Raw genomic sequence first — 24,489 nt, 5'->3', positions numbered from 1 at the left:
TTTCACTCTTAAGAGTGGAGGAAGAAATTCTCCCGTGGAGATTTTCTACCTCACAATGCAGAGGGAATTTTGAGGAACAGAAATGAGGAGAGAAGTGTTATACTTGCTGGGTTGAAATACTCAATTAAAAAATGACTTCAAAGGAGGAACACTGGTGACATCAAAGGGACAGTCACTTGCAGGAGAGGGGTGGCATATAAAATGTGCCGGCTGATGGGGACAGGGACGAAGAGCCACGTACATGAGCCAAAGCCTCTCAGAGGCTGGTAAGTGCTGATCTTTTGGGAAAGAACTAGAACCAAAGTGTGGCCCAAGAAGTACCGTGCCTTTTCCGTGACAGTCAAGGAAACCCTGTTTTTCCAGAATATGAGTATTTGAGTAAATGTGCACTGAATACTGAATGAATAAAATAAAGCCCTATAAAAATCAAACTGATTTCACCGTTTAAAAGCGTTTCCAGAGGGCACATTTCTGAACCAGTTTTTAAACTTTGTAACATTTTCCCAGGCCCTGAAAACTCTCAAATACTTCCTAAGTCTCTGGAACTCAGTCTCTTACCAGATTCCAGAAATTTCTCCTGAAGTATGGAAGCTCAAGTCCATTTTGTTAGTTGCTGGGGTTCGCCACCCCTCTATCTCCCTGGGCTTGAGTATTTATAGCTCTACTCTAACTTACATGGTCATCTGTGTGACAGACTTACCCTGGCATCCACATCAGATCCACCCTGGCCAACTTCATAGCCTTACCGGACATATCTTCAAAACCAGGGATGTTACCATCATGCCGCCCACCCCTCTGTGGCCACTTCCTCTTCCTGCTCTCTGTGCTCTGGTTTGCCAGGATTTCCCCAGTGGAGGAGGATATGGTCGCGGGGACATTTCCTTCCCTTTGCTCCCTGCCCTCAGATTCTCCGTGAGTCTTCTCACTTGGGGCCTCCCTTGACCTCACCTCTAGACCTAGCGTCATCAACAAAATCAAAGACAGGTAGGTTCTTTTCTCACAAAAGCAGGAAACCCTCACATACTGTATTTATTTCATAAAGCCCAGAGACTTTAGCTTCCTTGAACGGGCATTATTATTATTTATATTTATTTACATGTGACAATTTACTTATAATGCAAGTTAGGTAAATACAGCACCACCACTGCCACACCTCAGGATATCGGTGAGCTCTCTAATCCTTAGGTCATATTTCTTTTAAGAAGAAAAGGTAAAGGAGTTTTAAAGGAGTTGAGGAAGATATTTTCAGTGTCCCATTTCTATTCTTTACTGTAGAAATTCTTATTATGTTCCACTTGGTTTGAAGTGAGGGTTAAAAAAAAAACCTACTGGCTTGATAATCCTTCCAATTCTGGAGTTAATGAGGATTCTTAAAAGCTGCCACCCAGGATTCAACGACATACTTTGTGTCCCTGATCTCCCTCTCTGCCAGACTGGAAAAATAATAAATTCCACTGTAAACCATCACATTTCTCAGAAAGTAGTTTTGCTTTTAAGTTAATAGGATTTCATGTGCACACATGTTGGTAACAGTTGGCAAGTGTCAATGGGCTTGATTATGTTTTTCATTAAACTTTCAAAATTAAATGTTTGGATTACTAGTTCTACTTTGTGGTTCTCAGTCACTTGGCACTATGTTCCTCTTTGCCTCCTTTCTTGAAGTAGGTTGTGAGATACTTCATTAATTCACTGCGCTGTCCAAACCAAGTTCTCTATTTTGATGGAGTCCTTTCTTAACTCCTCCATCAAATCCTCACCAGGTCTGTGTCAGAGCTAGAAAACCAGTTATCAGGCACTTCCAACCCATCCCGTCTGCATCCAAGTTATCAGTTAAACACTTTCATTTGCATAGACTTTCCTCCACTACTCCTACTACAGACAATGTACAGATGAAAGAACCTGGATTGTGGAACCAGAGAGACGTGGCTCCAGCAATGTAAGCTCTGCTGGCTTGGAGAAGCTGAACCTCTCCTGAGTCCCCACTTCATCTGTCAAAACGGAATCATGGCACTCACTCTGAAGGGCTGTTGTGAGGATTAATGAGACAATCTATCTGTGATGTCAAGTACTGCCTGGCTCAGAGCAAGTCCATAATAAATGTTACTAGAAACAATCTAGAGATGAACTGAGCCTTGGAAGTGTGTCCTTACTGTCCTTAAAATCATGCATTTGGTATTAAGATACTTTGGTATCTATCTACAGGTTATTTCTAAGACAGAACTCTCCCTCTACCCCAAGCTAGAACAGCTGGTTTTGAAATACTGAGAATTACTTGTCTGGCTCAAACTGAGGTATCTGTTGTTGAGTAGAAAGTCGGGTATGAACAGGAACATAGATGAGTATTTTGATTTTTGCAGCTACCCTGAAATTCTCTGGTATTGACCACCTTGTTCCGTGTGTTACTGCAATTGGAGCCTCTTTCTGTCACACATCTGCATGAAAGCTGAAATGCAGCCAGTGCCACAGCTGGACAAAAAGTGTGTTAGTCATTCATTCATGTCCGACTCTTTGTGACCCTGTGGGCTATAGCTTACCAGGCTCCTCTGACCAGGGGATTCTCCAGGCAAGAATACTGGAGTGGGTTGCCATTTCCTTCACCAGCAGATCTTCCTGACTCAGGGATCAAACCTGGTCTCTGGCCTTGCAGGGAGAGACATGCATATTCTTTACCATTTGAGTCACCAGGAAAGTCCATCCACTCCAGTATTCTCGTCTTGGAAATCCCAAGGACAGTGGAGCCTGGAGGACCACAGACCATGGAGTCGCGAAAGAGTCAGACACGACTTAGTGACTAAACAACAACAATGGACACTAGACAAATAAGCAATATAAATGTACTTCAATTATTTTCCATTCCACAACACTGATATGATGGTCAACTCTAGGTCTATTTCATATCAGACCATTGGTACGTTATCATCAAAGCTTGCTCTTATATTTATCAATTAGGTAAGCGTTATCATTTCAAAAATGTTTCCTCTTGTGCTGTGCTTAGTCACTCAGTCGTGTCTGACTGTTTGTGACCCCATGGACATCAAAAGACTAACACTGAAAGAAAACAAAAAAGAATCCGCCTTCCAATATACCCGATGTTTGATCCCTGGTCGGGGAACTAAAGTCCCACACGCCATGGAGCAACTAAGTCTGTGTGCCACAACAAAGATCCCATGTGCTGCAACTGAGCCCCGACACAGACAAATAAGTGATAATAATTTTTTTAACTACAAAAAATGTTCTCCTACTGAATAGGCTAGTAAAGAAATAAACTATAGAAAGCGGTTAAAAAAAAAGAGAGAGAGATTAACACTAAGACAACTGCTATTCTGCTAAGTGATTTGAAGGGTAGGAAAATGAAATCTCACAATTTCTATTCTCCTATAGAGCAGATTTTAGTAGGCAAACAAAACATGTACGCACGTAATCACAATAAAATGTAGAAATATCAAAGGCTACAGAACAGAGTTAGATCAAGTGCTATGAGCATTAAAGTCACAGTGAATTATTAGTGCTAAAGTCCTATACCTTGGGCCTCTCCTCAGAAATCCCTAGCAATTACATTAAGGCCCAGAGATGTGTGATTACTCTTTAGACTTAATTGTAAGTTCTTCTGTTTCATTTTCACCCCTCTTTCCTATATCCCCAAACTACTTCTTTATTGGATTTATCTTTTGCTTTGTTGAAGTATATACTTAAGTAATTTTTTAACAACAAACTTAAATAAACACCTATAAGAATGACTAAAATAAAATACAGTGACAACAGCAAATGTTGGTGGGGAACTAGATCACTCATACACTGCTGGTGGGAACGCAAAATTGTACTGCTGCTCTGAAAAAGTTTAGCAATTTCTTCCCAAGTAAACATGTGCTTACCATACAACACAGAAGCTGCACTTGGGCATTTACAGCAAAGAAATAAAAACTTGTGCTTATGCAGAAACCTTCATGCAAATATTCACAGTAGCTTTATTTGTAACCAGTCAAAAACTAAAGAAAACTATATGTTATTCAGCAAGTGGTATATCCATACCATGAAACGCAGCAATAAAAGAGGGCAAACCACCAATATACAAAATAACTTGAATGAATGACAAGGGTATTATGCTGAGTGAAAAAAGCCCAACTCAGAGGTTACACCTGAATGATTCTTGAAATGACAAAACTGCAGGGACGGAAAACACTGATGTCTGCAAGAGACTGGGGAGGGGCAGGATGAGGAAGCTGTGTGTGTGGCTACATATAAAACAGGGGCAGCAAAACAGAAAAAGAGACACAGATGTACAGAACAGACTTTTGGACTCTGTGGGAGAAGGCGAGGGTGGGATGTTTCGAGAGAACAGCATCGAAACATGTATATTATCTATAGTGAAACAGATCACCAGCCCAGGTGGGATGCGTGAGACAAGTGCTCGGGCCTGGTGCACTGGGAAGACCCAGAGGAATCGGGTGGAGAGGGAGGTGGGAGGGGGGGATCAGGATGGGGAATACATGTAACTCCATGGCTGATTCATGTCAATGTATGACAAAACCCACTTCAATACTATAAAGTAATTAGCCTCCAACTAATAAAAATAAATGAAAAAAAAAAAAACAGGGGCAGGAAGGATTTGTGTCAAGAATTGTCACTTGTTGCTTGTCAAGATACTTGACCATGTTGGTTTCAGAAATACATATATGCATCACACTGCATAAGCTATATACATACATACCCATGCACACATACAAATGAGTGCACATAAAACTGGTAAAATCTGAAAAAGATCCCTGCATGTACCCATGTACCCATGTCTATTTCCTCTGTACTTTTTCTTCCAACTGCATGCAAATCTACAATTATTTAAAAAATTTTCTTCTTTTCATAAAAGATTTATAGGTAGAAAGCTTTTAAAAGTCCTTGCACATATGACAATGTCTTTATGTGCAGTTTCACAAGGAAATCTGGCCTGGCTAGATACAGAGATCTATGTCCAAGATCATTTTCTCTTAGACCAGAGCATAGAAGGCATTGCTTCACTGTTTCTCAGGAACTTTATGATTTTTTTTTTCTAGCTCAAACAGCCTCTGAGTCCATAAGTTGGTTTTATTTACTTATTTTTTCCCCGAACTTTATCTTTGCTTTATGTAGGTATTACAATGTTATCAATATAGCTAATAAGAGATAGCAAAACTCATGATTTAAAACAATGGAGCAGATAAATATATCATGAGATTATAGTGTTTTTAAGACCTAATTTGCCAAACAGTGCATTCATCTATATCTTTTCAGGGAAGTAATCTTTCATCTCTGGAACAGAGATGCAGAGTCAATGATATCTCTTCCCATGTTTTAGCTGAAATCTAAAAACAAAATTCAATTCCTTACTGATAAAGAAAAGAGCCTAAATGTTAAGTGTTGTCATCAGTAAAAGATATACATCTTTTTTATATTAGGTCTGAGGCATTTTTTCCCCCCTTAAAGATAACTGGAAGGCAACCAATACATATAAAAAAAGAAAAGAACCTGTCTAAACTAAATGCAAAAAAAAAAATTATTGCTAAACAAAATTATAGCTATGTGGTAAGCACTAACATTATGCTAAATTAAGTATTATAGAAAATAACCTACATTGTAACCCATGCAAACATGTCCAGAGCTGAGAAAAATCTAATCTACAAATTTAGAGCTTGCCATACACAGAAAGAAATACCAGTTTGCAAAAAAAAAAAAGTCTCAGTATTAAGACTAGCTTCATGAATATTTAATTAATATTAATATTTATGGCGACAGATGTTTGTGTAAAAAAAGAAAATTGGTTCCACACTAAATAAAAATTAATAAGTTTTCTGCTAAACAAAAAAATAATAAATGCAAAATAAGTCATTTAGGTTATTAATTATCAAGACTGTCTGATATGACTCCCACATGAAGGAATAAACTATTTGAATTGCAAACATGAATTTTCACTAATGTACTTTGTATCAGTGTCACGTCCCCAGAGTTATCAATAAATACCATAGGATGTAGTAATGTATCAAACTAATTAAATGATATGAGACTTTTTAGATTTTCCACATATAAGTTATGTCAGAGAAGAATTATAGTAAATTTAAAAAATGAACACCAAATAGCTCCTAATTGTTCTTTCAAAATTAATACATAAATTTCAAGTCACTTTAAATTTCATCATCTTATACATACTGAAGGTACACAATAAGCCAGGTACATAGTTGTAGAGAGGTATAAGGAATGAGCTTTAGGCTCTGAGACATTTAGTCTGGCTAGGGAGACAGGACATGTATCTAAAGGAAACAAGAATCACCATCAAATAAATTCAAATGACTATAATACTGTTTCTATGGGAAAATAATTGAAAGATAAAAATACTTTTGTTGCACAAATGACTTTGAACATGGGGACAATCAGTTCAGTTTTTCAAAAAAACCCAAGTGATTCAAAAGGGAACTCATCTGCTTTATTAAATTCTCAGGGCTGTATCTGGCAGGCATGGCAGTGAAACTGGATGCCTCTTCCAAAAGACAGAACTTAAAAAACAGCTAGATATGTAAAAGTCACCAAAGATAGATTTTTTTTTTTTGGAGGTGTGCCTAAACCTGTCTCCCTCTATCATCAGATAATTAATTCATTTGTTCAAATGTGTATTTCAATGAACTGTTACTAAGTACTGACTAAGCACCAGGCCATGAAGTCAGGTTTGATCCTCGGGCTCAAGGAACTACATGTGTTAAATCCCACAAAAGAGGCTAACCCTGGAGGCTTGGGGGACCCACAGCATCGTGGTCTTGGGGAAAGGTAGTCCTGAGATGAGTAAGCAGGGGCCAGGTGAAGGAGAGAGTGGGAGAATGATCCTTCGGGGTGAGACATGCCTGAAGAGACCAAAATCTTTAGAGAAAGTGTCCAGCCCATCAGAATGACCGGGGAGTAAGGATGTTCTGGGGAAAGGGGACAGACAAGGCTGGAGAAGGACACTGAAGGGGCATCTGGGGAAGTGGCAGGGATCAAATCAGGAAGGGTTTGAAAGTTTCAAGCTATGAAGTATGTATGGCTTCAAGAGCTGGTGGTCTTCCGATCTTAGGATGACTTTGGGGGCAGCACTGGAAATATGCTGAAAGACAATGCTAGTGAAAACGCCAGGCAAAGAGGGGTCTCTGCAAGGGCAGAGGTTGTGCATCTGGAGGGAGCAGGCAGCCAGGAGTTATTTAGGAGGCAGATTGGACAGGATGTGGTGATTTACTGAGTGTGGAGAAAGAGAACAAGAAAGGAGGATGGGAAGGGCAGCTGCAGGGAAGTGAAGTGGGCAACTAGCTTCATGCTGATCACATTCCCCGGGCCAGAGAAGACAGGCAGAAGATGAGGCTAGGGGGAGACAACAGGGCACCTGGAAAGAGCAGTGTTCACCCAGGATGCGCCTCTCAGCTTGCCTGTCACATGGGGACCACAGGGGATGGTTTGACTAAATCCTACCTTCTGTTTTTGATGACAGGTGACCTGTGCTGTCCCAGTGGTACTTTCTGCTGACATGACTCTCACCCCAAGCCAAGTTCTCTTATGGGTGTAGATAGCTGTCATAGCAGGCAGAGGGTGAGGCCAAGGAAGAGGTAATGCTTCTAGAAAGGGAACCCCAGTATTTCCATGTTCATTTCCCCTAGACATAGCCTATAGGGAACAGTAGTGTGGGAATCAAGGAAAACCAAGATCTGGATTCCTGCTTCTGGAAAGAGTCCTTTTTCTGAATTCTGTGGGGAAGTGGGTTCAGCAAGGTTGAAGGATAAAGTGCATTCTGTTTTCTAGAAGACTGCCAAGCAGCCAGAGTGCCACATGGAGGAGCTGATAGGGATGGACCAGAAGTGGGGTGGGGGCAGGTTTATAGGCAAGGGCCTGAGGCTGGGCCGGGAAAGCTGAGGAAAGGGACTCAGGGGTGCTCAGGGGGTACCGGGGAAGATGGCCCTTGTCAAGAGGACTCGGTGCGGGTTTGGCCGTTTCGGATGCAGAGTCCAGAAGCAGCTCTGATGGGGAGTCAGGGAAGTAAGTAGTCTGTGGGGAACAGGGCACGATGCATGTGGGTCAAGCTGGGTCAGTGAGTCAGGCAGGTATCTTCCAGCCAGCAGTCATGCAGGGGAAATGGAGCCCTGGGGTCTGAGATGTCAAGCTGAAATATGAAAGAGGCGGGGGCAGGAAGTAGGAGTGACGGCAGGAAGAGGTTAGGAGGCTTATCTTTTCCATCTGGGAACAGCAGAAAAGCTGGGATCCAAAGGTCTGGGATTCCTGGCTTTACTACTTCTAAGCCCTTAAGAGGACCTGGCACCACCAGAAAGGGGCTTTTGACATTATTTGGCTCCTGACTGCTTTTCTCTCCTACCTCACATGTTCCTTTCCTATTAACTGTCACAACACCAAACAATTCTAGGGACATGTTATGCCACGTCATGCTTAACTCATATTATTCTCTCTGCCTAGAAATACGCTTCTACTTCTTTGCCTACCTGGAGAATTCCTCTTCTTCAAAACCAAACTATGTTACCTACTCTGATCCCTATAAACACTTAGAATATCATCATGGCACTAATATACAGAATGGCAATTGATTAAACATAAAGGTCATTTACCCCATGTTGGCACACAGTAGGGCCACAATACATGTGTCTGATAAGTGCGTGAAAGGATGCCTCTGAATAGGGGTCTAGCTCACCTTTCTTTGGCTGGGCTGCTGACACAGTAGTGCAGTCCCCCGCCTCTCTTGTTTCTAGTGCCTAGCAGTGCGGCCTCACTCAGAGGAATGTTAATAGCAGAGAGTCTCCATCCTTTGGGGCTGGAAGCAGCCCCAGGTGACCTCACATCCTTCCCTGGATCTCCATAGCACCTTGTCTGGTACTAAAGCTCAGTTTTCTGCAAAGCGAGGGAAATGTCAGGGTCAGAGACGCTGCAGGCAATGCCAACCATACAACCCATTCTAGCCCTTCAGGGGATGACCTGAAGAAAGAGAGAGATGGGTCTGCCCGGCTCTAGGATGGGAGTCCTCTGCCTGGGGTGGGGGAGGGTAGGGGTGGGGGTCAATGGGCTCCAAGGGATTCATGAACTGGTGTGTAGATGGGCATTTTTCTGGGGAAACAGTTCACAGCTTTCATCAGTTTTGCAAAGAGGTCCCTGACCTTTAAATATTAAGACCTACCATTCTAGAAACGTGCCCTCCTCCAGGCAGCTCTGATCTGAGAATCAGCTGCTGACTCCAGATCACAGAGGCCTTGGTCTTCACCAAGGCAGATCACAGAAGTGACTCAGGTTCCTCCATAGCATGCCACTCACATGCCCGAATACCACCCCAAGAAGAGCCTTTTTGAAGACAAATGTGCAATTTAAGGAAGTTTCATTATCTGTGTCTTTTACAGGTTCAAATGCAATGAAAGAGAGGGAGTTAGGCTTATGATGCCTCTACTTTGACCTTTATGTTCCTCAGCACAACAAATCCTCAAAAAATAAAAAGGCAAATCTCCAGGGTCTCATTGCTGAAGAAGAGTCGTGTTTGACCTCATTCTATCAGGGCTGAGCTCAGGAAATGCTAATAAACAGACAAATCCTATGCAATGGCTTTTTACATTTGACCTTTCCTTTTTTTTTTTTTTCTGGCATAGGAGCCTTAGAAAGAGGCTTTCCATATTGAAGAGGCAAAAAATGTACACACGCACATGTGCACACACACACACATACACACACATAGAGAGAGCAAATCTAAAACTGTACTAAACTCTGGGGAACCGAGAGTCACTTTTCACCCACATCTTGTCAGGGTTGAAAAGCATAGAAAAAGGATTCTACTAAAATGTATGTATGTTTTATTCTTTTTTAAAGAAAAATATGAGTCCCTCATATGCACCCAGATATCTGAACAGCTCAGCTGGATATTTTCATTTGCTTGGTTCCCACTGTTCTGCCTATGATTTCTGAAAAGATAGTTTTTTAAAAAAATCCTTACATTTGAGTCTGTAAATTTCAGTTGTTAAGAACACATGCTTTGTCCCTAAACAGGCGTGGGCTCTGACACTGACTTGCTAGGTGATGCTGGACAGGTTTCTTAATCTTTTTAAGAACTTATTCATCAATTAAAATAGGTGTATGATCTTCCAAATTAAAAAAAAAAAGAGAAAAATGGGAGTACGAATGGTATTGATGTCACATGGTGGCTGAGATAATGAAATGAAATAATGCACTTAGGATATTAAGTGAAGTAAGTCAGACAGAGAAAGACAAATATATGGTATCACTTCTATGTGGAATGTAAAAAAATAATATCAATAGAAATGAACTTAAGAAACACAAATAGACTCACAGGCATAGAAAACAAAGTGATGGTTAGCAAAGGAAAAGGTGGGAAAGGGATAAATCAGGAAATGGGGTTAACATATACACAGTACTGTATATAAAATAGATTACCAACATGAGCCTACTGTATAGCACAAGGAACTATATTCAGTATCTCATAATAAGCTATAATGGAAAAGAATCTGAAAAAGGATATATTACACACACACACACACATGTATAACTGAATCACTTTGCTGAATACTTGAAACTATCACAACACTGTAATGGTAAATCAATTATACTTCAATATTTTTTAAAAATGGAAAATCTGAGGCTAGCTTGGCAAACTTGAAGCATTCAATGAGTGACAGCTAAAGACCAGGAACTGTGGGGTAAATCCCCTACCAATGAAAGAAACTATTCCAAGGACGCATCTTTCTGCGTTTTCATAAATGTTCTAACACACAGAAAGACAAAACGCAGCAACAGTGGGGCTCTGCTTCTCGGGGAGGATCCCCTACTTTATACATTACATAGGGAGGTCAAGACTGCATTCTTCACCTTCAGGTGAGCTCAAGCCTGGCAGGGAAGGGATCTTCCCTCCCCAGCAGCAATGTGGGTCATCTGACCAGGTCCACAGAAGGCCCAGGAAGCCAAGACACACTGCATATTTCCCAGTGATCAGGCCCCATGAATCCTATCCTCTCTTCTAGAAAGCCCTGGTCAGGCCTGGACCCAAACCCTTATCATCATTGCTTCAGCCCATTTCCAACATGCTCAACTCAGCTGAGAACCGAGTGGTTCTCAAAAGTTCACCTGGGCCAAGAAATAACATCCCTGACAATCTTTTGACCAAATGATCATCACCCTACAGAACCCAGCAAAGTTACATTCTCATTGCATTCTCATCTATTTCTCCAAAAGGGCTTTTACCTACTTTCTGTAAATTTACCATGTCAGAAATATTTATCCTCAACTTTGGTTTTAGTTTTTTTCCTTACACATTGCCGGCTGAGAACTCGCATCCTTTTGATAAAGGATTTGGCTACTTTGCATGGAAAGGCCTTTGCTCTGTCAAATCTCACTCCTGATCACCTCTTATGCAGATCATATAAAGCAGTTTCAGTAAATGAACTCATCCCATGGTTTGGTATCTACAACGGATTTCTAGGGATCCATTTACCAATTGCATTAAGTGCATTTTCTCTAAGCTTCTCTCGCCTGTTGGAATCTTACTTCATCTAAGTTTTGTATTAATATGTGGCTTTTCTCAATAATCACTGTGTTAAAACCCAAATTTCTTTTCCTTTCACTTTAGCTATCTTTCCCACAGAGGATGAAAAGAAACAAAAATCTTTGTGTCATTTGATCAAGGAAGGCTGACTTCACTTATTAGTAAAATTAATAGACTCCAGACAACTGCGTCATCATCCACCAGTTCCTTCAACAACAGGGAAGCATGGATCAGTACAAGGATTGGGAATGAGGGGATTCCATGTGTTGGCCTTTGAACCTTCCTTAAAAAAGTACATTACCACAGATAACTTTGCAAAGGCATTCACAACAATGACATTTCCTTACCCGGCAGTCTCTCTGAAGTGTCTTCATGAGTGCATTGTATGTTTCTGTATCAAAATACAATCCTTCATGCATGTCCTGCAGGAAATCTAAGTCCTTAAACGTGGGGCTAGATTTCTCTCTCTCTTTTCTGGATGCTCTTCGCTTATAGGTTGAGCCTTTCAAGTCATACGTGAAGTGCATTCTCATGGAGCGTGGTAAAACGTTGTTCATCACCACAATCCTGATGTTAATGCCCCCTGACTGCATGCAATACAGTCCATAAAATTTTGGCAAAAGAGTTCTTGGATTCTGGTTCAAATTCTAAAAAGAGAAAAAGAAAAAAATGTTTAAAATGTACTTTTACAAAGCAACACTCCACTATGATGCATTTTCATGTAAAATGATAATTAAAAATGGAATGTGATTACTCTCGTTAACAGTCATTTGTTAAAATTTTGCTGTTCCGAATCTAGTTTCTAAGTCAGCTTATGGGAACTGCAACTTTATCATTCTGAACTCAGGGTGTTAAAAGTGGCTGAACTGAAAATGGACAGAATTTCCTTCCTTAATTAGTTACAACTAAAAACAGGCAGAGATGTAATTAGTGCCATGTGTGATTATTCTCTAAGGTAGCTCAAGAGAAAATTAGGTGCTGGCGTACAAGGGTGGACATTTAAAATCTTAATAGCTCCTGAGAAACTGTCTTCCAAAATGACCAGACCAGTTCACAACCACACTTTATAAGGTTACATATATCCCACCACTCTTTACCAATGCTGAATATTATCCTACTTTACAATCTCTGGAAGCAAGCTTGGTGAAAAATGAAAACGTGTTTTCAAGTTAATTTAAATGTGAATACCACAGAGAACTAGAGAAATTTAATATTCTTATGTATTTTTAGCCACCTCTTAAAGATAATTTTGTGTTACTCTCCTTTGTTCCTTTTTCCTTAGGTTTTTGTCATTGTTGGAGTTCTTGATATATTCTGGATATTTATTACTTTCCTCTTCTACTTGGGGTAAATATTTTATTCCAGTATGTTGTCTTTTTTGTTACAAAAATAGACAACCTAACTTTGTTTTTTGGCTGCCTCACAGGCATGCAGAATTTCCCCAACCAGGGATGGGACCCACGCCCCTCTTCATTGGAAACACAAAGTCTTAACCATCAGACCACTGGGCTATAAAAATAAGGAATATGTGTCTGTTTTTGTTTCACTTTAAACTTATGGGAAAACTAAAAAATAGTTTTTTGTTGTTGTTGCTTAGTCGTTAAGTCATGTCCAACTGCTTTGAGACTCCATTAACTATAGCCCACCAGGCTCCTCTGTCCATGGGATTTTCCAGGCAAGAATACTGGGGTGGGTTGACATTTCCTTCTCCAGAGGATCTTTCCAACCCAGGGATCAAACCCATGTCTCTTGCATAGGCGGGCAGATTCTTAACCACGGAGCCAAAAGGGAAGCACCAAAAATAGTTTACTAAAAGGCATTTATATAATGAAAAGTCTCTCTTCTATCCTTAATCCTTCCCCCATTTCCCAGCTTTTGCGGAAACCGTTTCCTCTTTCTTTCTATCATTCTGGAAATATTCTATGTGCTTATGTTAATTTTATATCTGGCATTATTTTTGATTATATAGATGTTTTGCCTTTTCATGTAGTTATATTTATGAACTTGTTTCTCATGCTTTTTTTGGTTTCTTATTTAGCAAGGCTTTTTATACCCCAAGGTTATAAATTTCTTCCTTCTTCTTACAAATTTTTAATAGTTTTGGTGATTACATTTGGCTTTTACTCCATATGGGATTAATTTTTCTCTTTCAGTTTTACTGAGATATAATTGACATACAGCACTGGGTAAGTTTGCATAGAGCACTGATCTTCTGACTTATATACATCATGAAATGAGTATCACAGTAAGTTTAGAAGAGAGTTCTTAGGATTACTCTCAACAACTTTCATGTGTAACAGCAGTCCCCAATCTTTTTGGCACCAGGGACCGGTTTCATGGAAGACAATTTTTCCATGCATGGACCCAGGAGTTTTGGAGGAGATGGTTTTATTTGACTCAAGTACATTACATTTATTGTTCTAATGATAATCTGTATTTATAGCTGCTCCCCAGGGCTAGCATCACTGCCTCAGCTCCACCTCATATCATCAGGCATTAGATTCATATTAGGAGTGCTCAACCTAGATCCTGGGCAATCGCAGTTCACAGTAGGGTTTGCACTCCTATGAGAATCTAAGGCCACCACTGATCCGACAGGTGGCGGAGCACAGGCCGTAACGTGAGTAACACAGAGTGACCGTAAATACAGAGGAAGCTTCACTTGCTCCCCTCCTGCTGTGCAGCCTGGTTCCTAACAGTACAGTCTGTAGCCCAGGGTTTGGGGACCCCTGATATATAACATGCAGCAGTATTCATTATCTTTATCATGTTTACATTAACATCCCTAGTAGTTATTTATCTTGTAGCTAGAAGCTTGTACCTTTTGACCACCTTCCTCTAACTACCCCTTTCCACCACCTCCACCTCTGGTAACCACAAATCTGATCTCCTTTTCTATGTGCTTGTTTTTGAAGTAAAATTGACCTACATAACTATACCAGTTCTTGTTATACAACATAGTGACTAGATATTTCTATACATTTCAAACTGATCACCACAGTAAGTCTAGCTAAAACCTATCACAACACAAAGATACTGTATACAGTCCCCACACTGTCCATTGCATAGATAGCCATGACTCATTTATTTTGCAACTGGAAGTCTGTACCTCTTAATCTCCCTCACCTGTTTCTCTCCTCCCCTGACCCTTCTTCCCTCTGACAACCACCTCTTTGTTCTCTGTGTCTATGACGCTGTTTCTGTTTTATGTTTGATCATTTATTTTTTTAGATTCCACATATAAGTAAAACAATACTGTATTTGTCTCTCTCTGTATGGCTTATTTCCCTCAGCATGGTACCCTCTAGGTCTATCCATGTTGTCACAAATGGCAAGATTTCATTCTTTTTTCTGGTTGAGTAATATTTCATTACATATGTATATCATATCTTGTTTTTCCATTCATTTAATGAAGGGCACTTGAGTTGCTTCCATATCTTGGCTTCTGTAAATAATGGTGCAGTGAATATAGGGGTGCATATGTCTTTTCAAATCAGTGTTTTTGTTTCCTTTGAATAAATCCCAGGAGTGGTATTTCTGGATCATATAGTAGTTCTGTTTTTAATTTTTTTGAGGAATCTCCACACTGTTTTCCATAGTAAAGTAGTTTACATTCCCATCAATGGGCATGAGGGTTCCCTTTTCTCTACATCCTTGCCAACACTTTCTACTTGTCTTTTTGATAATACCTACTCTGACAGATGTGAGGTGACATCTCACTCTGGCTTTGATCTGCATCTCTCTGATGATTAGTTATACTAAACATCTTTTCCTGTGCCATCTGTTTATCTTCTTTGGGAAAACGTCTAGTCAGATAGTGTGCCAAATTTATTTTCATTTTTTTTGTTGAAGTATATTGGATTTATAATGTGTTCGCTTCTGGTGTACAGCAGAGAGATTCAGTTATTTATATACACACACACACACACATATATACATATATATAACTTTATACATATATAAGTAACTTTTCCAGATTCTTTTCCATTACAGGTTTTTAGAAGATACTGATTATAGTTCCCTGTGCTATACAGTAGACCTTGTTGTTAATCTATTTTATATAAAGTAGTGTATCTGTAATCCCAAATTCCTAATTTATCTCTCCACCCCTTTCCCTTTTGGTAAGTGTAAGTCTGTTTTCTATGTCTGTGAGGCTCTTTCTGCCTTGAAATTAAGTTCATTTGCACTGTTTTTTTTTTTTTTGTTATATATGTCCTTTTATTTTTATTGTTTTGAGAATTTCTATCATGAAAATATATCACAGTTGATCAAATTATTTTCATACATCTCTAAATCAAGTCATCTCAGTTGAGACCTGTAACATCATTAAACAGAGTCAGTGTTTTTGGTTCCGCATGTAAGTGATACCACATATTTCTTTATCTGACTTAATTTCCCTTAGTAAGAGAATCTCTAGGCCCATCCATGTAGCGGCAATTGACATTATTTAATTTTTATGGCTGATTAATATTCCATTATTTATATAGGTACCATATCTTCTTTATCCATTCACCTGTTGAGGGACACTAAGGTTGCTTCCATGTCTTGGTTATTGTAAATAGTGCTATGAACACTGGGGTGCATCTTTTCAAATTAGAGTTTCTCCATCTATATGCCCAAGAGTGGGATTGCAAAATCATACAGTAGATAAATTTTTAGTTTTTCAAGGAATTTCCATACTGTCCTCCACAGGGACTACACCAATTCACATTCCCACCAATAGTGTAGGAGGGCTTCTTTTTCTGCACGTCCTGTCCAGCATTTATTATTTATAGACTTTTTAAAGATGGCCATTCTGACTGGTGTGAGGTGATACCTCATTGGAGTTTTGATCTGTATTTCTCTAATTTGATTTGCATCTTTTCATGTGCCTGTTTCTGACATTTTTAAAAGATATTTTAAGTGGGTTGTTTATTATTTACTTTTCATGTAGGGTTTTATGAGTTTTCTGTAGGTTTTTTTTTTTTTTTTTCCTGTAGGTTTTTTATATTAACCCCTTATCATGTATATCATTTATGAATATCTTTTCCCATATAGTAGGTGATCTTTTCATTTCATTGATAGTTTCCTTTATTGTGCAAAAGTGTTTTAGTCTGATGCAGTCGCATTTATTTATTTTTTGCTTTTGTTTCCCTTGTCTGGAAGTAACTGTGTGTGAAAGATCTGAAATAGGGGATTTCTTTTTTTTCAAATGGATAACCATTTATTGAACGGTCTGTCCTTTCTCAATTGAATTTAAGTCCCTCCTATATCATGCAATAAGTTGTCAAATACACATGGGTCTATTTCTGGACACTTTATTTGAATCCATTGATCTTTGTCTAGATCTGTACAAATGCCACCACTTTAATACTAGTATAGATTTACACATTACTGGTGTATGTTATGGCAGGCCTAACATTTTCTCCTTTGCCAAAATGTTTTGTGCATTTCTACAGGCTTGCTTTCCCGTTTGTTTTTAAAACTACTCTTAACATAATACTTGTTTTCACTTTCAAATGAACCAGCTCTGTCAAGTTCAGGGGAAAAAAATCCTATTAGAATTTTTGATTGGAATTAGACTGGATTTATAAAATGATGTGGGCAATTAAAATCATTACAATTCTGAGTTCAGGAATGATGCACATTTCTTTATTATTTCAGAACTTTGTTTATGTCCTTCAAAAACATTTTGTAGTTTCCTTCATATTGGTCTTGTTCATTTTTGTTTACAGACATAAGCATTTGAGTTCTTATTAAATAAAATTTTATAAATTCTTTTTGGATTATTGTTCATATGCTATACTTACTATAAGCTGCTTTTCCAATCAGAATTATAGTATGTCTTCATTTATTTATATCTTTAATAATAATCATTATAAATTATTGTCATCATGAATGGAATTCTTTTTTCCCTCTTATACCCTCCAACTTTATATGATCTACATAATGGAATATGATGGATTTTGTAGATTTATCAAATATCCTGCAAATCTACCTGATTTTCAATACCTCTAGAAACTACTGGTTTATTTTCTTGAAGTTCTGCTCATATTCAATTGCATCATCTATACAGAACAGTGTTTATACTTTTCTTCTATGTTTTTTTATACTCAAAAAGTTCTGCTGAAAATTCTAGCAAATATATTAGAAAAGATCATTGATGGAAAGTATCCTTATCTCTTCTATTACCTTCAGTGAAAGAGCTTTTGTTCTTCTCCATGAAACATTATGTGAACTCTGGGAGATTAATAAAAGTTGGTTTTTATGCCTATTGGTTTATGTGCCTATTATGTAAAATTTTCCAATTTTAAGAATTCTCCCTCATATCTAGATGGATAACCACATATTAGCTCACAATTTTTCTTGCTAATAAGATGAATTATATTATTTGTTATACTAGCTTACATGGTTGGGATAAAATTACTCGGTTAGGCTAAATTTTAAAATTTTACTTAATTTAATGGCCACATATGGCTAATGGCTATCATATTTGTCAGTGCAGTTCTACAATAGGAGACTAGTCTACCTAAGCTTAGAAATAGAGAAGTTTAAGATTTACTCACTTAGAAGATTAACAAAGAGTGCTATGTGAGTTTGACTGCAATTTTAAATTATTTAAAAATGTGTATATGACTAGGATACATTTGAAAGGATATATACCAAATATTAGCAATGTGTATCTCTGAGAAAATAAATACAGTTGGTTGCATTTTTTCCTTTTCTGTATTTTCTATTTTCCCTAATGTAAAGTAGATAATTTGTGCTAAAAAAAATTTCCCAGTTTTGTTCAGGATCAAAATCTTTTAAAATCTGTGTATGCTGCCCACTAAGATTTTTGTTTAGATTTTCAATTCCTATATTTATATGTGAGACTAACTTATAGCAGTTACTGTTATCTTGAGCAGATTTTGGAATTAAAAAATATTTTTACACACTAATGAGCTGTATGGTATATCTCATCAATTTTGTTTTGAAACAAAGATGACAGTTATCACCTCTCATAGCAAAGGAATAGCAGAACTGTGGCTTCTGAAATCCTGCTGCCATTCCATTCACAGAAAATTAATAATTGCCATGAAAGTACAAAGAAATCAGAGGTATGAAAACAACAAAACTACTGAGGAAAATGTTTATTTTTAAAAATCTGGTCTAAATGTTTAGCAAATCCAAATCCTGGGCTAGGTTATAGTTTCTTTGTCTCTAAAACATTACATGGAAGGTGATTTTCATGTTGTATTTAACCTATGACATCCTAAATTCTGAAGTGTGATGGCTAAAAGTGGCTAGTACTGAATGTGGCCCCTACAAGGTGCAGGGGTTAAAGATCACTCTCTGGACTCCTACTGCTTGTGTTCAAGCCCCGGATCTACAGCCCATTAGCTAAATAACCCTTGGCAACTGATTCCATTTATCTTTGTCTCAATTACCTCATCAGTTTTACAGCTTAGTCCTCAATCAATGTTAACTACTCATATTACTACTATGTACAAAGAGCTCTCCAACGCATTGCTTCCTTTATCCTGCATCCTGGATCCTGTCTTTATTACAACCACCATGGAAGACAGGTGTCTCCCAGCCTTCAAAGACTGAGGCTCAGAGCTTACCTCATTTACTCCTGGTCACACAAGTTAGTTGATGGGTGAGTGGGATATGAGCCCAGGACTAAGTTAGTCAATAGCTATGCTCTACTACATAGTTCTACTTAAATTTTCAAAATCTATTCAGTCGATTTCATAGAATACTCTAAATGCAAAATAAACCTCACCAAAGAGAAAGAAACATGCCAGAGTCACTGAAAAAAAAAAGCATTAAAAAAAAAACTATGGAGGAAAGTAATTAAATATTAAGTAGAAGTTTTAATTATGTGCACTTACCATGTAATAGCCTGGCAGTAGCTTCTGAAGGAACTCTGCTTCTTTATGCTGAACTGTTTTGATGATAAATTCATCATCACTGGTCACAAAAAACAAGGATCCACTGGCTCCAGGGTTAGACAGCTCTATTAGAGGTTCACTGCATATGGAATACTACAAGAGCAAATACATAAGCAGTAAAAGTACATTAATGTGTATGATGCATCCAGTGAAGAAAATCACAGCATTACATGTCTTACCCATGTTAAAATAGGAAGCCCTCTCGAAGAGCTTTAAGAGGAGACTCTAGATATACTAAAAACTCTTAAGAGAGTTCTAAAAATTTAGCTGATCCATTTACCTTAATAACTCTATGGTAAGAAACAGTAAGTCTTCCTCCACCCCCAGTACCACAGAATCATGAATCACCATATTTGTTCAATGAGATAACTCCCAAGAGTGGTGTTGACCAAGGCCCTTTGTTTCTAGCAAGTGCCCACAAAATAAGAATGGAAGGCATGGTCCCCAGTGTGTATTCATCACTTACTTGACACCAACACATATTCTTGTCTCACTGTTTACTCTCCTAAGAGAGGTCATTCACTCATGATTTCAACAAAGAGATGACTCTAACATCTGCATCTCCAGTCAAGATCTCCCTTGGGGGATCCAGACCTGTATGCCTAATGATGTAACAGACATTTCCACTTAGTTATACCACAACACTTCATATGTAACAATTTCAAAAGCAAGTTCATCTCAGCCTGTGGCTAACCCATGTGGTGCCTTGGTAGTGATTAGAAAGAAGGAACTCTTTTTTTCCCCTGGTATATGCAGCTCTGAGCCATAAACAGGTTGGTGAACAGATGAAGAGATAGATTCCAGTCTTCACTCCTTCACCTTAGCCAGGTATTCCTGGGCAGTGCACACCCTGTATAACTATACATGCTGACTACATCATCTGTTGCTCCCCCATTCTCCATCGTCTCTCTTTCTCCCTATCTTATAAAAATGAAGCATCATTCACTCTCCCTCTTATAGAAAGGAAGCATCATTCACTCTGTTCTCCAAAACAGAAACTGGGACATCATCCTTGATGTTTCACATTTGTTCATCTTCCATATCCAGACTACTGCTAATATCTGCCCCATTCATGACATCTCTTTTTCAAATTCCTGAAGTTCAGTGGTTTCATTATTTCAGCCTTGATTATATGGAAAGCTCCACCTGTACTCAGCTATCCACTCTTGACTCCTCCTGAGCATCCTCCACTAGGAAACCAGAGATCTTTCCAAACTGCATAGGCGTCCATGCCTTCAAACCTTTCTGTGGGTTCCACTGTTAATAGAGACAATTACATCCAAGTTTCTTAGAAGAGCGTTCAAGTCCGTGGATGACAAAGCTCTGCTCTTCGGCCTTCTCTCTCATCCCTTTCCTCCTTAAATTCTACCTCTAACTCCAGAGAACTTTCTCATTTTCTCAAGTGTGCCACACACTCTTGACTATTGATTGCATTTTCTTCTAACAGAAACCACCTCCATGCTACCTTCATCTGACTGAATACCACCAAATAAAACTTCCTTTTTAAAAAACCCTTATTTTCTTGACAACAGACACTGGACTACCATTATATGACAATAAATTATCTTTGGTAGGATATATATGCAATTAAACACTTGACACATGGGTTTTATCATCCACTTGACTTGCTGATTCTTCATGAAAACCCTTAGGACAATTTGGTTAATATCACATATGATTCTAGTTCTATGCTAGAAATGCATTATCCATGTTCATTCGACATTTAAAAAGTACCTACTGAGTGCAGACAGATGCACTGCCCCAGGCACGTAGGAAGCTTATACAGCAGTAGGAGGAAATGGCCAACAAAAAAGTAAATAACTTACACATCAGAATGTGCTTAAGTGCTGTTGAGAGAAAGGACATAGGGAAAGGGGGATGCAGGGAGTACCACTAACGATGAAGACAAAGTGGTCACTAAAAGCCTTATTGGAAAGGTGGCATTTGAGGAGAGGCCTGGGGATATCTGGAGAAGGGGTACTGAAGGCAGAAGGAAGGGCAAAGGCTAAGATCTCGAGGCTTGGAGTGTTCATGGCACAGCAAGGAGGCCACGGCTGAAGCGGAGGGAGCAGAGAGGACAGCTGAAGGGGAAGAAGCCAGAAGGGTCCGGTGGGACAGACAAGTAGGGAGTCATAGGCTATATAAGGAATGTGGCCTTTTATGTAGGGGCGCTGAAAGCCACTGGAGGGTCTGGAGCAGAGGACCACTCACTCCATCTGCTGTGCTGAGAGGCCCCAGTCGGAGGGCAAAAGGAAGACACAGTGAGAGGCTGGTATAGTGACACTGGCCTTCAGTGTCTGCTGGACAGCACTTGCTCTGGAAAACTCTGCCTGGGTCCAGATCACCTGCTGCCTGACAGTGGATGCTCTTGTCACAGAGGACACCATGTCAACGTGTTAGTCGCTCAGTCATGTCTGACTCTCTGCAACTCCATGGACTACAGCCCACCAGACCCCTCTGCCGATGGAATTCTCCAGGCAACACTGGAGTGGGTTGCTATTCCCTTCTCCCAGGGATCGAACTCAGGTCTCTTGCATTGCAGGCAGATTCTTTACCATTTGAGTACCATAAAATACCTCAATTGCCTATTTACTTATTCCAAGTTCCCTCTAGACTGTAAAACTCTATGAAGGCAGAAACCATGACTCTCTTAAATTCTGATATGGTTCAGGATCTGTGCCTTGTACACAGAAGGGACTCAATAAATTTTTGTCAAATAAACGACTGAAATTTACCAACAAATGAAGGGCTGTCAGTCTCTCCAAGTAGTGCCCCAAACCAGCAGAACGGGCAATTTCAGGTTTATGAGTTTAGTGTTTATTAGTTAATAATCCCTATGATTGACATATAGAAACATTGTGGGCAGAGAAAAAGGTAAGGAAGCTAATGTGTGAGATCAGACCAGCCCTGGTGAGATACAATAGCAGGGATTTAAGCAACTGTATTTTGAGGATGGAAGCATTTGAAATCACCAGGGCTGAACCTCCTTCAAAGTGTTTTATCTGGGTTTGTGAATATATAAGTCCTTTTCACAGAAACATCTGAGAGGATATGAGGAAGAAGGGAATGAGGGAGGAGAAGAAACAGGGAAACTGGGAGAAAAATGATTAAAAGGCAGTGTCTAGATGTTACCTTTTAAATCATCCTGCTTTGGCAGCACTGTGGGTAAGGGAAACAAAATTCACCAGGAAAAGAAAGAAGCAAGAGTTCGCTGCCTTTCTTAACATCACTGGCAACTTTCATACCCTACCTTCTCCTTTTTCTTCCAGCCTTGCTTCCTGAAGCTCTCTTGCTAAGCAGCACTGCAACCTAAGCCCTTAAGAATGAGTTGAGGATAAGCAAGGAAAATAAAAACAGTCATCAGCGTCCACACAGGATGCTGTAAAAGCCAAGAGGAAGCAGAGGGAACCTTCCCTGCTCAGGGCAGAGTCCACGTGGAAGGAAAGGCCTGGGTTTGGAATCAAATGAGTTTGTAAAATCATGACTCTGCCAGTGGCTAGTAACGTGACCTTGAGTAATTTAGCATCTTGGAGTCTTATAAACCTCATCCCTAAAATAAAGATGGTGATATATACTTGATAGCATCTCAGAGTTTTAAAAATAAATGGTTTTGAAATCCCTGGCAAAGAGTGACCACTTATGCACTGCTGTTGCCATTTTTCACTACATGCTCAGCAGTGCCCTAGGATGTACTGAGAGTTTCAGCCTAACTCCCATGACAAGAAGGCTACTCAAAGGTACACTAAGATGATCTTGGTGAAGCAAGAAAAGAGATGGGTGGGGGTGGTAAGTTAGTTTGGGATTAAGACATACTACTCTACATAAAATAGATAAACAACAAGGACCCACAGGGAACTCCACTCAATATCTTGTAATAATCTATAATGGAAAAGAATCTGAAAAAGAATGTACATGCATATGTATATCTATATATCTGAATCATTTTGCAGTACACTTGAAACCAATACAACTTTGCGAGTTAACTATACTTCAATTAAATAACATTTTAAAGAAGAAAAAGTGGGTGATTTGTGTAATCACAAATCTGAGACTCAGGAAAATAAAAGTGTAAACCCCATTCTCATAAAAAATGAAGGCAGATCCCAGACTCTAAAGGATTTTGATTCTTTATTCCATGGGGTTTGGATTTCTGGCATAGAATCCTCTTGTGGGTAGGAGTAAATGTTGTGAAAGTACAAAAACAACAAAGAATGCAGAAATTAGGGGCTGCAAATAGAGAAATTAGGGGGTGATTCAGGAAGAGCTGTCTAGGGAAAACTGGATTCAGATGTGAACATCTGCTTCCAATTAAAGTCTCAGATTCTTCCAGAAGCAGTTGACACAAACTGGAGACTCTTTCATTGGTTACTTAATTGCCAAATGCTCCTTTATTATGCAATTTACAGATGAATATGAATGGAGAAATCAGTTGTTTTGACCTCTTTCAAGAACCATTTTGAGGTCATTCCTAGCACAGTGTCAGTCTACAATAAGCTGGCGTTAGGATGCAGAACCCCTTCTACCATTATCACCTCTGATTCTATGGCTTTTCACCTTGCAACTCTGTTACAGTGTTCTCTGCTAAGCTATCCTCTCCAAAATGTTGCCTTTTCAGAGCAAATAAAGAGGAGCTATGGGAACATTTTAATTAGCTGTGATCAACAAGCCCCTGTGTGCACCTTGATGCACCTTCCTGGCGCCCTCACTGTGCAAGCTGTTGCAGTGTGCTCATTCCCTGCCTTCTATTTCCTGCAGGGCCTCCCTATGTACCCACTGGAAAGAATGCAAAGCACAGGCCAGCTGAGATCTGCCAAGGCAAATCAGCGCTGTAAACTTGCACAGTGAGGTGGAGATCATTTTCCCTGCCATTTCTTCCCATCAGTGGTGTTTAATTATTTACCCTGCTCTCTTTCTTATGGGTGTCAATAAACCTAAATCACCCTGGACTTGGGAATACCCAGGCACCTGGAAAAGAAGGAAATGAACCAAAGGCTTGTTGCCTAAGCAAAAATGGGGGGGGGCCCAGAAATGCTCTGGGGCCCC

General features: G+C 39.3%; 1 protein-coding gene across 3 annotated transcripts in view; it reads right to left on the bottom strand.

The window, feature by feature from the left end:
• The window catches only part of PIP5K1B (phosphatidylinositol-4-phosphate 5-kinase type 1 beta), a 357,429-nt gene that overhangs the window by 120,928 nt on the left and 212,012 nt on the right, over positions 1-24,489 (bottom strand). For all 3 annotated transcript variants that reach the window (XM_061132834.1, XM_061132832.1, XM_061132833.1), the window contains exons 6-7: positions 19,387-19,539; positions 11,878-12,177 (exon numbers count right to left, since the gene is read on the bottom strand). In XM_061132834.1, coding sequence (XP_060988817.1) covers positions 11,878-12,177; positions 19,387-19,539 — 453 coding nt within the window. The remainder of the gene's footprint in view (positions 1-11,877; positions 12,178-19,386; positions 19,540-24,489) is intronic.

The sequence above is a fragment of the Dama dama genome, chromosome 29 (assembly GCF_033118175.1).
Source record: "Dama dama isolate Ldn47 chromosome 29, ASM3311817v1, whole genome shotgun sequence".
Taxonomy (NCBI): domain Eukaryota; kingdom Metazoa; phylum Chordata; class Mammalia; order Artiodactyla; family Cervidae; genus Dama; species Dama dama.
Note: the sequence above shows the minus strand (reverse complement) of the source record. Positions and strands in the feature narration are given on the sequence as shown.